The sequence below is a fragment of the Oryx dammah genome, unplaced genomic scaffold (assembly GCF_014754425.2).
Source record: "Oryx dammah isolate SB20612 unplaced genomic scaffold, SCBI_Odam_1.1 HiC_scaffold_2, whole genome shotgun sequence".
NCBI classification, from domain to species: domain Eukaryota; kingdom Metazoa; phylum Chordata; class Mammalia; order Artiodactyla; family Bovidae; genus Oryx; species Oryx dammah.
The window spans coordinates 170,230,785-170,245,952 of record NW_024070186.1 but is presented as its reverse complement, the minus strand read 5'-3'; the positions used below and the strand labels follow the sequence as shown (position 1 = coordinate 170,245,952).

The 15,168-nt window shown below is 37.9% G+C and overlaps 1 protein-coding gene across 7 annotated transcripts in view; it reads right to left on the bottom strand.

The window, feature by feature from the left end:
* The window catches only part of MRTFB (myocardin related transcription factor B), a 292,145-nt gene that overhangs the window by 46,463 nt on the left and 230,514 nt on the right, over nucleotides 1-15,168 (bottom strand). For all 7 annotated transcript variants that reach the window (XM_040256557.1, XM_040256577.1, XM_040256567.1 and 4 more), the window contains 3 exons: nucleotides 8,370-8,435; nucleotides 2,201-2,256; nucleotides 979-1,054 (listed from right to left, as the gene is read on the bottom strand). In XM_040256557.1, the coding sequence (XP_040112491.1) occupies nucleotides 979-1,054; nucleotides 2,201-2,256; nucleotides 8,370-8,435 (198 nt within the window). The remainder of the gene's footprint in view (nucleotides 1-978; nucleotides 1,055-2,200; nucleotides 2,257-8,369; nucleotides 8,436-15,168) is intronic.

Genomic DNA, 15,168 nt, shown 5'->3' with positions numbered 1-15,168 from the left:
AAGGGGGAAATCTGACCGGTGCTTAGCTTGCTGGCCAGCAAACCAACACCTCTAGTAAGGACAACCATGTCACTTCCTGAAGATTTTATTTGGAGACACCTGACTGACCTTTACGCTGAGCTAAAATCTAATACTCTGTAATATCAACCTAATTCTAACTATCATTAGGCCAGAGAAAAGAAATCTAATCTTCCTCCTGCCTAATAACTGTCTCTAAATGTTTGAGAAGTTGCTGTATCTTCTCAAGGTTTCACACTCTCAAGGCTATCACAAGGTCAGGCTCCTTGTCTTGCTCAACAAATTAAGTCAGTGAAGCAAAACAATGGAAGAAAATGTATGTCGGGACTTTATGGTAGAAATACCTAACCTTCCAAGAATGCTTTATCTTTAGAGAGAAAAAGCCACAACCTGAGCCACATGCCTCACCAAAGATGGAATGGAACTGTCCTTACCAGCTTTGTAAAAGATGAGGCTCAGGCATGCAGAAAATGTGGTGGGCTGAGGGGAGTTTGTTTGTGATAATGGTCAGATCAAGCTGGACTGTTGTGGGTAAGCAGCAACAAAGAAAAATGTTAGGTATGGGCTTGCCCCAGGTAGACACAACAGGGTCCAAGTAGTTTAAAATCTAGGGTTAGACTTGTGTCTATCATACCCTTTATGATGAGTGGGCACACATCACCCACTGGTGAAGAAATCTGGACGGAAAATGTTTCTCCAGAACAGTATGGCAGAGACACCTATAAGCACCCTCAGTGGGCAGGGAAGACTCAGTCCATCAGCTGGTTATTTGGAGAAGTGGACCTTCCCTGTGTATCTAACATAACACTTTTAGCTTGGGGTCTTCATGCTGCTATCCAATTGACAGGATGTCAGCCTGTGGGGTAAAAAGTTATTAAAATCGGAATAAACAGAAATGGTGGAAGTCTCACTTGTTTTCTTGAGAAAATGTAGCAAGATAAGGAGAAACAGAACTTTTACCTTCTAAAATGTGCATCCTGACAAGTTCAGAACGATCTGGTCGACTCCGAATCTTGTGCTTCAAAAAGTTTTCGGTCTTTTAGATAAGAGAAAGAGAAAGTCTTACCATAAATTGTTTATGATTTATTGTGGTTTTATATATTTTTTTTTCCTCAAGGTAACTCTATTTAAATAAATTGTATATGCTTTTGGTCATGATTTTGAGAGAAAGAAAAGAGTAGAAAGTAGTTCTGTGAAAAACTATTATCCAATACAGGACTTAAATTGCAGCCTTCAAAATTGTACAGGGATTTGAAGTCTATGTTGATATAAAGTAAGCACTTTATAGACTTTTATTTTAAAACTTGGAAAAGCAGAGGCTCATAATTTTAAAGGGGACTTTTGAACAGAGGATTTGAACATGTAAGTATCTTAAAAAAAAAAACAAAACACTACACTTCAGGCCAAGTAAAAATTCACCTAGATAACACATTTCCTAAAAATTCCAATGTACTGTCTTTGATGAATTCATGTCTTTAATCATATTTTCTTATTCAGAACTGTACTCAATTCTAAACAATATGGCTTTAAAATGAGTTTTGTAGTTTATATGACTCCAAGAGATCCTTATTGCATCCTGGGAAAACTCAAGGAATTTGTACAACATATTTGTTTTTATATTGCATGATGGAAGTTTCCTATAAAATGAAAAGAACAAATAGTGGCCCTTTTAAGAAAAATAATAAAATTCACTTTAATGCAACTATGATGGAGTCATCTCAAAGAATAAAACAGAGCTGAATACGGCAACACTGCTCCTTCAGTCAAATTCCCCCAGTCTTGGTCAAATGTCCCACTAACACAGACCTGGGAGGGAAACCACCCAAGGAAGGATCTGGGGTAAATCCCTCCCTCGGGTTATCCATCTGCAGGGCTAACAACTGGCAGAGATGTTCCATTATTATTCTAAAAACTTGTTATGCCCAAAGCAAGAAAGAAGTGTGATTTTTCCTTTACGTACAAAGCTAGGTTACTAGCTTTAAAGAACAAAATTTGAATGTCCTGTATTTTCTACAAACCTTCAAGATAAAACAACCCCAGGAGACACTGCTCCATATACCATGTATCTTGAAAATACACTCTATTTTCTCTATTGACATATGTAGGAGTACGATTATTACTTGTCCACAAGTATTTTAACACAAAAGAAAGAGGCAGAACATTTTAAATGAAAATTTCTTACTCTGGCTCGTTCCAAGCTTTTTATCTGCTCATGGAATGCCGCGGGGCTCTTCAGAGCTGTGAGAGGAAAAGAAATCATTTCCATGGTATAAATAGAGGAGTTAATACTTCAGTTAAATGTTACAGTATTATCATGGTGATATTTCCTCTTAATCTTATTAGTGTGCCTCTACAGTTCCATTTATTTCCTAGTTCCTTTAGGACAGCTGCAAAACTGAAACCTTAAATGTTGCAGAATTAAAATTTTATGTTTTACAAATAAAACAAGTGAACATTTAAAATAGAGTTATAAACATAATGACAACACATCTATCAGGTCAGACTAGTTCCAGCCTGTAGTTGGGGCAGATTGCCATTACCAAGGGAACTGTTTGATGGTTCCTTAACAGGTCTTTGCTCTTATGGTCATACAAGCTACTGGAAAAAGTCCACAGGTCCTCAGGGCATTTAACGTTGGAGTGCTCTAGCCTTGAACACAAGAACACTCTGCAGTCCATGTCTAAGAGATTGGAGTTACCACTTAGCGAGAACCTACAATGCACTTAGTCCCATGCTCTGTGGCCCATCTTACAGTTATATTGCTGCTGATCATCACAACAGCCTTGTGAGGTTCGTATTAGCCCCAGTACAGATGAAAGGCTCAAAGAGGTTCAGTGAATTTTTGAAGTTATACAGCTAGATGGTCATCTAAGTGGAATTTAAACCTAGAAATCTGAATTTGGCAGGTTCATGCTCTTCCTACCATACCACAATGCAACTCACTCTAAAGACACAGTGATTCCTTAATCTGTTAACTGCTAGTACATTAAATGTTCCAGAGTCCCAGAGACAGAGGCAGTACTTATTAAAAGTATTACCTACTACAGTATTTCTATCAATAATCATAATCTTTGAAAAATTGTTAGTGTTTATACCCATCACTGTCTGATCACACCCTGCAGTCATCACTGTGGGTTGTCAGGGGACAGGGATGGGATACAGGACTAGGCTTACCTGGGCTGTCACCTCTTAGAATTGAGCAATCAGTTTTTGGTAACATTCAACTCTGGTACTTAATGCACAGCAAAGGATCACAGAAGTCCAGCCCAAACAGATTTGGCTAGGGACCAGCTCCTAAAAGCAGACTGTAGCTGGCTTGGCAGTGATGTTTAAAGCACCATACTTTGATCCTGTTTGACTGGCTCATATCAGGTATGTAGTGGTGAGAAAATCTGGCAGATTATCAAACCAGTTTCTTTAAAATATTCTTTTATAACCTCTGGCTTTTTTTTTTTTTTTTGGCTTTTCTAATTCATTTATTTTAATTGGAGGATAATTACTTTACAACATTGTGATGGCTTTTGCCATACATCAACATGAATCCTCTGCCTTTAAAAAAAATAATTATTCTGGCTGTGCTGAGTCTCCATTGCTGCATATGGGCTTTCTCTAGTTGCAGTGAGTGGGGGCTACCCTTCGTTGCAGTGCTCAGGTTTCTCATTGCTGTGGCTTCTCTTGTTGCGGCTCAAGGGCTCTAGAGCACAAACTCAGTTGCCACACAGCTTGTGAGATGTTCCTGGATCAAGGATCAAACTCATGTCCCATGCACTGGCAGGCAGATTCTTAACCACTGGACCACCAGGGAAGTCCCTATCAAACCAGTTTCTGATACCTGGTTTTACCAAAACACGAGATTTGAGATATGTAGATAATTAATAGTAGTTCAGAAAAAAAGGAGACCCCGGTTAGATTCTTGGGTCAGGAAGATCCACTGGAGAAGGGACAGGCTACCCACTCCAGTATTCTTGGGATTCTCTGGTGGCTGAGATGGTAAAGAATATGCTGGCAATGCAGGAGACCTGGGCTCAGTCCCTGGGTTGGGAAGACCCCTGGAGAAGGGAATGGCTACCCACTTCAGTATTCTGGCCTGGAGAATTCTGTGGACTGTATAGTCCATGGGGTCACAAAGAGTCAGACATGGCTGAACGACTTTCATTTTCACTTTAGAATAAAAAGTTTTCACTGGGAAAGACATCTTATCACACAGAAAAATCTGTGTAACCCTTATCACAAACTAGAAAAAGCCAACAGCAATGATTGTGAAGACTGGAGAGTGTAAGTGCATTCTGTAATTTCTTTCTAGTTTTTTAAGCCAAATGAATTACTTCTTAAGAGAAAATCAATTTTTAGACTAAGGCCCCCAAATAATCCTAACAGCCTATACAAAACAACCACTCTTCTCCTCTAAAATATAAAATCACCTCCAAATTCAGTGATTGTATTTCAGTCGCTCAGTCATGTCCGACTCTGCAACCCCATGGACTGCAGCACGCCAGGGTTCCCTGTACATCACCAACTCCCAGAGCTTACTCAAACTCATGTCCATAGAGAGGGTGATGCCATCCAGCCATCTCATCCTCTGTCATCCCCTTCTCCTCCTGCCTTCAATCTTTCCCAGCATCAGGGTCTTCTCCAGTGAGTCAACTCTTCTCATCAGGTGGCCAAAGGACTGGAGTTTCAGCTTCAGAATCAGTCCTTTCAATGAATATTCAGGACTGATTTCTTTTAGGATGGACTGGTTGGATATCCTTGCAGCCCAAGGGATTTTCAAGAGTCTTCTTCAACACCACAATTCAAAAGCATCAATTCTCCAGTGCTCAGCTTTCTTTATAGTCCAACTCTCACATCCATACATGACTACTGGATAAACCATAGCTTTGACTAGACAGACCTTTGTTGGCAAAGTAATGTCTCTGCTTTTGTATATGCTGTCTAGGTTTGGCACAGCTTTTCTTCCAAGGAGCAAGTTATTTTAGTTGCATGGCTACAGTCACCATCTGCAGCATTTTTGGAGCCCAAGAAAATAAAGTCTGTCACTGTTTCCATTGTTTCCCCATCTATTTGCCATGAAGTGATGGGGCCGGATGCCATGATCTTAGTTTTCTGAATGTTGAGTTTTAAGCCAACTTTGTCACTCTCCTCTTTCACTTTCATCAAGAGGCTTTTTAGTTCCTCTTCACTTTCTGCCATAAGGGTGGTGTCATCTGCATATCTGAGGTTATTGGTATTTCTCCCAGCAATCTTTGATTCCAGCTTGTGCTTCCTCCAGCCCAGCATTTTGCATGATGTATTCTGCATATAAGTTAAATAAGCAGGTGACAATATACAGCCTTGACATACTCCTTTCCTGATTTGGAACCAGTCTGTTGTTCCATATCCAGTTCTAACTGTTGTTTCTTGACCTGCATACAGATTTCTCATGAGGCAGGTAAGACGGTCTGGTATCCCCATCTCTTTAAGAATTTTCCACAGTTTGTTGTGATCTGGACAGTCAAAGGCTTTGGTGTAATCAATAAAGCAGAAGTAGATGTTTTTCTGGAACTTTCTTCCTTTTTTGATGATCCAGCTGATGTTGACAATTTGATCTCTGGTTCCTCTGGCTTTTCTAAATCCAGTCTGAACATCTGGAAGCTCATAGTTCACATACTATTGAAGCCTGGCTTGGAGAATTTTGAGCATTACTTTGCTAGCATGTGAGATGAGTGCAATTGTGTGGTAGTTTGAACATTCTTTGGCATTGCCTTTCTTAGGGATTGGAATGAAAACCAACCTTTTCCAGTCCTGTGGCCACTGCTGAGTTTTCCAAATGTGCTGGCATATGGAGTGCAGCACTTTCACAGCATCTTTTAGGATTTAAAATAGCTCCACTGGAATTCTATCACCTCCACCAGCTTTGTTTGTAGTGATGCTTTTTAAGGCCAACTTGATTTTGTATTCCAGAATGTCTAGGTGAGTGATCACAACAGCGTTGTGATCATGGTTTTCTTCTTGCCACCTCTTCTTAATATCTTCTGCTTCTGTTAGGTCCATATCATTTCTGTCCTTTGCTGTTCCCATCTTTGCATGAAATGTTCCCTTGGTATCTCTAATTTTCTTGAAGAGACCTTTAGTCTTTCCCATTCTGTTATTTTCCTCTATTTCTTTGCATTTATCACTAAGGAAGGCTTTCTTATCTCTCCTTGCTATTCTTTGGAACTCTGCATTCAAATAGGTATAACTTTCCTTTTCTCCTTTGCCTTTCGCTTCTCTTCTTTTCTCAGCTATTTGTAAGGCCTCCTCAGACAACCATTTTGCCTTTTTGCATTTCTTTTTCTTGGGGATGATCTTGATCACTGCCTCCTGTACAATATCATGAACCTCTGTCCACAGTTCTTCAGGCACTCTATCAGATCTAATCCCTTGAATCTGTTTGTCACTTCCACTGTATAATCATAAGGGATTTGATTTAGGTCATACCTGAATGGTCTAGTGGTTTCCCTACTTTCTTCAATTTAAGCCTGAATTTGGCAATAAGAAGTTAATGATCTCTGCCGCAGTCAGTTTCCAGTCTTGTTTTTGCTGACTGTATAGAGCTTCTCCATCTTTGGCTGCGAAGAATATAATCAATCTGATTTTGGTATTGACCATCTGGTGATGTCCATGTGTAGGGCCTTCTCTTGTGTTGTTGGAAGAGGGGTGTTTGCTTTGACCAGTGCGTTCTCTTGGCAAAACTCTGTTAGTCTCTGCCCTGCTTCATTTTGTACTCCAAGGCCAAATCTGCCTGTTACCGCCAGGTATCTCCTGACTTCCTACTTTTGCATTCCAATCCCCTATAATGAAAAGGACATCTTTTTTGGGTGTTAGTTCTTGAAGGTCTTGTAGGTCTTCATAGAACCGTTCAACTTCAGCTTTTTCAGCATTACTGATTGGGGCATAGACTTGGATTACTGTGATACTGAATGGTTTGCCTTGGAAATGAACAGAGATCATTGTGTCATTTTTGAGATTGTATCCAAGTACTGCATTTTGGACTCCTGTTGACTATAAGGGCCACTCCATTTCTTCTAAGGGATTCTTGGCCACAGTAGTAGATATAATGGTCATCTGAGTTAAATTCACCCATTCTAGTCCATTTTAGTTCACTGATTCCTAAAATGTCAATGTTCAGTCTTGCCATCTCCTGTTTGATCACTTCCAATGTACTTTGATTCATGGACCTAACATTCCAGGTTCCTATACAGTATTACTTTTATAGCATCAGACTTTACTTCCATCACCAGTCATGTCCACAACTGGGTCAAGTTTTTGCTTTGGCTCTGTCTCTTCATTCTTTCTGGAGTTATTTCTCCACTGTTCTCCAGCTACATATTGGGCATCTACCGACCTGGGGAGTTCCTCTTTTAGTATCCTATCTTTTTGCCTTTTCATACTGTTTGTGGAGTTCTCAAGGCAAGAATACTTAAGTGGTTTGCCATTCTCTTCTCCAGTGGACCACATTCCATCAGACCTCTCCACCATGACCCACCCGTCTTGGGTCGTCCTACACATCATGGCTCATAGTTTCATGGAGTCAGAGAAGGCTATGGTCCATATGATCTGTTTTGATTAGTTTTCTGTGATCATGGTTTTCATTCTGTCTGCTCTCTGATGGATAAGGATAAGAGGCTTATGGAAGCTTCCTGATGGAAGAGACTGACTCGGGGAAACTGGGTCTTGTTCTGATGGGCAAGGCCCTGCTCAGTAAATCTTTAATCCAATTTTCTGTTGATGGGTGGTGCTGTGTTTCGTGATTAAAGGGAAAGAATCACCTTGGACAAATATTCTAAAATTAATCAACTCAAAAATGAAAGGATGAAGCTTAAAGCTACTTGGGAAAATATCTTTATTGGTGCAAGGAAGATTTTATTAATTATAAATAGAATGTTCATTCATCCTGTAATTGAGATGCATAATTATACAGACCATCATCTAGCAAAGATAATTAATTTGAATTAAATAAATAAGGTTTTGAATTAATTTATTATGCTACTTTTGCAAGTATCTTTGGATTCACTTAGATCTAGAGTAATTATTTCAGTTATTTTAAAACTCTGGCTGGAATCTTAATTGAAGAACTGGTATTAGCCTAATTACAGAAATTTAAAGGTGCTTTTTAATAATATAAAATCCAAGTCCATCTTTTAAGTTGCATCTGGTTTCCAGAATGTACTTTAAATGATTCCATCAGCAATGCTGATGCCTGATTTTTCCTTGTAAATTCATTGAATAATTGTATATGGATTAAATGGATAACAGAGTGTGATGCAGCTTCTTCTCAGACATGCCCATATTGTTACATCACATTAGAAATGACAAGGATGTGTCAATCTTACGTGGCATGATGCCCTGGTCCACTAGTTGTTCTCTCGTCCTCCTCTGTTGCAGCCTCAGCTGGAGCACTGTAAAAAGGAAATAATCACCATTGCAGTTTACATGCAACTGTAGGGTCCAGAGGAGGGTCCAAACACACCCTTAATTAATCTTCTATTTCATAACTGAATAGGGATACTACCTGGCACCATTCAACCTGTCAAAAAAAAAACCCACCAAACTCGTTTGTGATTTCTGCCTGTTGGGTGAACTCTGAAGTTCTTTCAGCATATTTTTTGCTTAGTCAGTTAATAATTTTAAGTTAATGATTAAAGCTAGTATTTTTTTAATAAATAAAATCACATCATACTTAGCAAATAAACAAAAATAGTTGGCTTACACATTGTCTTATTAGTAAGATTCCTTAGTTTTTTAAAAAATAAGTTAATAGCAAAAATGTATTTTAAGGAAAGATTAATGTATCTGGAGGAACTTACTCCATTTGGAATAAATCTTAAATAGCTTTAAAGAAGGCCAACTTCATAATAACAATTAGACTTATGAGATACTACTAATGACCCAAGGGAAAATTTCTGAATTAAGACCTCAAAGTTTAATAATCTGTGTACAAACATAACAGTGTATCTCATTCTAGAAGTTCTAAGAAAGCCATAAATCAACTGATACCTAATCATTTTAATTAAAAGAGTAAATAAATCACTAAACGTGTAGAAAACAAGGTACATATCACAAAATGGGGAAATCCTGTTGGCCAAATTTAATAATATATATATTTTTTCCCTGAGATTTCTCAGGCAGATTCTTTTCATTGCATCTCTATGTTTCTATCTGGAAAGTGAACCGATTTCAAAAAAGAGTAACAAATGAAGTAACTATCAAAAACATTTTCCTTGGTTTACCCTACATTCAATTTTAAGTTTCCATGTTTAATTTTTATTTCAGACCATGGATGAAAACCAAGGTGAGGATTATTAAGGGCACACTTTAGGGGTGTAAATATGCAAAAAAAGAAAAAAATTACCTGTGTGTATTTCTTAAATGATAGGGAAGGAAGACTTTTTTTTTTTTAAGCAAGTGTGTGATGAGCTTGTTTGGACCAGGCTCAAATGCAAAGCCCATAACGGTTCCGACTTGCAGTTAACCCCAAGGCCTGAACTGTGGGACCTGCGGCCCTCATGTCACAGCCTTGCTTTTTGCTTGTGCTGAACTGCAGAGCAGAGCCCACTCTTAGATATACTTCAAAAAGAGATCTGACTGTAAAATGGCTTTTAAATATATTTTTGTATTCATTGCTAAATATAAATATCATTCTTTACTCAATACCAAAGAAAATTTTTATCTATACTTCTTTTGGGGGCCGTAGGACCACAAAACTTCACTGACATCTCATTTAGAACTGAAGCAATTGAGATAAGATTCTATTACACACAGCAAAGAAAAAATTAATGAGTCAAAAATTATATGCACATGGTTCTCATATTAGAATGTTTTGCGATTCTCTGAATCAATTATGCTCTAACATGAAGATCTTTTCCCTGAGAACTTACAGTTTATTGAGAATAGTATGTTCCCACTGTACCTCACTAGGAACAAAAATAACCAGAGAGATGACCTGTGGATCTGAAAGCACCCAAATGTCTGCATACTCTGACATTCTTTTGTGAATGCTGAAGTTAATGCTTGTCTGAAATCAAGGTGGTCATATTCAAGAGGCAGAATCCCAAGAAAAGAATACTGAGAAGAGAAAAGGGTCAGAACAATCTCTAGTTCAAAGGCTGACACTTCTGGAATATGGTGGTCCATGTCTGTTGGAGAGTCCCCAGCAGTAGTATTTTTCCTTCCTCCTGAGGGAGTCTTCAAAGAAAGGAGTAAAACAGAAAGGGTAAAGAAAACATCAACAGCCCCCTTATTTGGTTTAAAACAAACAAACAAAGCATTATACTAGTGAGACAAATGTGTCAAACACGATACATATTTTTAGGCAAGTAGCATCTTGGAATGAGGGTGGACATGCATACTTTATTAAATATATCCTTATTATTGATCACGTAGGTTGTTTCCAATTTTTGCAACTCCTATAACTAATGCTATGGTGGATTTTTTTGTGTATAAAGTTTATTCCTTATTTCCAGTTATTTCCTTAATTCCTAAAAGGAGGACTATCCTTATGTGGTCCATATAAGGCATGGCCATAAAGTAAGGAGACTTTTGCAAACCATCATCTTTGAAATTATAGTAGATGTGTGAAAACATGAATATAGACTACTTTATATCTGCTGCATTTAGAGAAAAATTTTCTAATTAATTTTTCAATTTTTCCAAGATGATGTGAGTTATTACCTCTTAGGGTTAACATTCATGGTTTCCTACTACATTTCAACAAAGAGAAAAATGCATATAATTTTGAAAATTCTTGGTGTTATTCCTTGTTACAACAGACAAAAAACAATACCGTGTCAACATATGTGGTTTTTGTTTGTTTATTTTAGCTGTGCTGGGTCTTTGTTGCGGCTGGTGGGCTTTATTGCCTAACAGCACATGGGATCTTAGTTCTCCGGCCAGGGATCAAACCCGCATTCCCTGCGTTGAAAGGTGGATTCTCAACCACTGGACCACCATGGAAGTCCCAACACAAATGTTTTGAACTTGCTCTTTTTTATATACAAGAAAAGTAAAAAGTAAAAACTTTATTTTAACCACCATTCTGAAAAATGAAAGCAAAGAGGAAATGTCATTCTTCTTCACCATCAGAAATAGCTCAGATAGTAACAAGTATCATCTTTTAGTTCCTTTCTCCTGAATCTTAAATGGATTAAAGCACTTCTAGAACAAGACTTTAAGATTAGTTTCCATTATTTAAAAACAAAAACAGAAAAAACCCTTAGAATAATGTCTTTCATATAATATTTATACCCCCTTCAAATGTTTAGCTGCTTTCTGAGCCAAGATGATTATGTCTATTCTCTTTTGTTTCTATAAATAGAATGTTTGAAATGTTTCCATAATATGACATAATTAAAGTGCCTTTTCACTCTAAAGAAAAAAACTCATATTAGCAGCATTTTAAACAACATACAGCAGTTTAGCATGAGTTGAATGAGCCAAAACAAAGCACAGTTTTTGGCCAGGGGACTTGCAAGGGAACATCTGAGGACTGTATATTACAAAAACAAGGCAGAAATGACACTTTCTGGGAAGCAGTATAGCAGGCAGCCATGGTCTTAGAAATTCTTTATAAACAGCTAGTTTCAGTTATGGGGTATGAAGGAGGGTGGGATGAATGGGTGTGGGGGGAGATGAGTGTTTGTCTGCAAGGCAGAGAGAAGACTTGATGTATGTTATTTAATCACAAGACACAGGACAGAATAAACTGCCGAATTATGAGGGGAGAAAAAACACAGGCAAACCCTGAGCCAGTCAAATGAAGGCTGGGTAAATCAATGGCAAAAGCAAAGATGGGAAACTAAAGAATACTCTAGTATTGACTATGTACTGACTCTGAAGATAATATTAGGTAAAAAACAGACCCTAGTTCCATTTTTTTTTATTTTTTTATTTTTTAAGATGTTTGAGTAGTCAAGAGCATGAAGTAGTTGGACTTTGGCAAAAATGTATTATGCATTGTTAAATGTATTTAACATTTGTCCTAGAATAACAAAACAATTTAGAAAAACTATATCTTCATATTATCTTTTGAACTTAGACACAGGAGGGGTTAACTGGCCTCTAAATAAGACCCTGGAGGAGGAAATGGCAACCCACTCCAGTATTCTTGCCTGGGAAATCCCATGGACAGAGGAGGCTGGCGGGCTACAGTCCATGAGGTTAATTCTGTAAAGATTCCCATATTTTTAGTGCTTTACTGTGAATGGGTATTTTGTAGTCACAGAGTAAGCAGTCACATCTTGAATGCTTTCCTTCTAAGCCTGGGATTCAGAAATTTATCAATATATGTACCAATAATTTCTCTATTTAAAAACTCATGTTTGTAAGAATATTTCTATTAAAATAAAAATGACACATGCACATAAAAAAGGGCATAAAAAAAAGTAAAAGATATCTTCTCAGATCAGTCTCTGTAGGCAAAAGAAGCAAAAGCTTTTTCACAGCAAAGGAAATCATAAACAAAATGAAAACCCAACCTATTGCACTGGCAATAAGTATTTGCAAATGACACACGCTACTGACAATACCCAAAATATACAAACAGATCATACGGTAGCTCAGTATATTAAAAAAACAAAACAAACAAAAAAAACCACCCCAATCAGAAAATGGGCAGAAGACCGAAATAGACATTTCTTCAAAGAAGATATACAGATGGCCAAGAGGTACATGAAAAAGAGCTTCAATACTGCTAGTTATTAAAAAAATGAAAATCAAAACCACAACGACCTCACACTGATCAGAATGGCCATCATCAAAAAGTTTACAAATAATAAATGTTGGAGAAGGTATAGAGAGAAGGCAACCCTTGTACATTGTTTGTGAGAATGTAAATTGGTGCAGTTGCTATGGAAAACAGTATTCCGGAGGTTCCTTAAAAAGCCAAAAACAGAGTTACCATATAATCCAGCAATCCCAGTCCTGCATATGTATCCAGAAAAAATGAAAACAGTATTTCAAAAAGATCCATGGACTCCAGTCCTTACTATTTACAACAGCCAAGACATGGAAACAACCCAAGTGACAATCAAGATGACTGATTTAAGAAGATGTGGTATATATATAAGATTAACAGATACAAACTACTATAAGAAACACATAAGCAATAAAGATTTACTGTATAGCACAGGCAACTACATTCAATGTCTTGTAATAACTTTTAATGGAAAATAATCTAAAAATATGGCTCATTTTGCGATATACCTGAAACTAACACAATATTGTAAGTCAACCATACTTCAATTTAAAAAAAAGTCATCCTACCAGAGACCTCCAGTCCTCCTCCACAAAGGTAACCACTGTTAAATTTCTATGGTTCTAGAGAATGTTTTATGAATATTCTGGCAATGTTAAATATAGACTATGCAAAGGAAATACATGGGATGGGATCATGCCATTCACACAGTTTGATTATTTACTTAAAAAAAAACAAACATGGAATCTAGGTCATTCTTCTTACTGGCTATAGCTAACATATGGATGTATCAATAGTATACTCTTAAGTTCCCAGATTTCCTGCTATTATTGTTATTAACAATGCTGCAATGATTTTCTTCATTTTGTGGCATATGTTTGTGCTTGTGTATAAACATTTAAATACAAATACACACATCTGAAATTTTGATAGAGTCACTTTGCAATCCGAATGGTTGCACCAATCTATTTCTCCATTTACAAGATAAAAGAGGACCTTTCTGTTCATCCCTTCCCCACTATATACATCATTAGGCCGTAATTTTTAAATTTAGAAGCAAAGATCACGTACTCTTAGCCACAACTACCAACAACATCATGCCAAAGTAACAGTAAAATTTGATATAACTAATGAACAGTAAGGGAACAAGAGCAATCAAAAGAATCAGTGAGGGTGATGGGGCTGGTTTTTGACTGAATGCAGAGATATTTATAGTGGGTGTCAGAAGAACTGGTTAAGTTCTCTCTTGTAAACCATATATTGATTTATAAACTTGGTAGAATTTTTCTCATATTCCAGGATAGAAACCTAGTAAGCATAAGGCTTCTCATTCTTTTTTCTTCAACTCCAACACAGCTGAGAGATGTAATGGAGAGATTTGATACATATTTAGAACAAAATCAACACTATGTGGTAAAGGACTGGATGTTGTGTTTGAAGGAGAAAAGATAAAGATGGTGCCTGGGATTCTGGCTTAAGAACCTGGATAGATCATTAACTGAGATAAACAACACATGATGGCCATTTAGGGAGCTCAGTCTTGGATATGCCTGAATTAGAAGTGAAGATGGCAAAGTGACAATTGGTTCCACGGTTCCAGATTTCGAAGGTAGGTCTTGGCAGGAGACTAAAATTTGGAAGTTGTCACTTATGTATTATTTGAAGCCATGGGAGTTTGCCAAGGTAGAGAATATAGAAAGAGGAAGCAAGAAGCAAGCTCCTAGGAAATGCAACTTGAAGCCCACTTTTATAGGTCAGATGGGGGTGAAAGTCCAAAAAAGGAAACAAGCAGAAGATGCCCAAGGAAGAGGAGGAGCCTGGAGAGTGTGTGTAAAAGTGTTTCCAGAAGGGACTCATGACCGACTGGGCCCAATGCTGCTGTTGCAATACATGGAGGAGCTGGTCTGTGGAGTGATGACTGTAAATGGGACTCGAAGAGGCAAGGGAGGAAGGAGAGGTGACTGTGAGAACGACAGCAATGGAAGAAATGCTTTCAAGACCTGCGCAGCAAGGTAGGGGAGAAGTGAAGGCTTGAGAGGTGTGGAGCTTAAAGTCGGAACATACCTGAACAGGTTTATAAATGATAAAGAACAAGAGGGAAAGGGGCTGGGGTTGGGAGGGAGAGAACGGAAATGAATGAATATGAATGAGAATAAAAGAGAGAGTGAGAGGCAGCAGGGTTCCTGAAGTGGGGTGGGATTCAGAGGAAACAAGAAGGGCACAGAGAATTGCGTGTGGCTGCAGGTGGGCTTACAGATTTGGGCTGGCATATCCAGCAAAGTTTCAAATGATGGCTTTTAATTTCTCAGAGGAAGAGGAGGAAAGATCATCTGTTCAAAATGAGATGCATATGAAGGAAAAGTCAGTTTGAGTCCAGTGAAGAAGGTCTGAAATACTCATTGCAGACGGTGAAGAACAAGTTGGAAAAGAAAAACATGGTT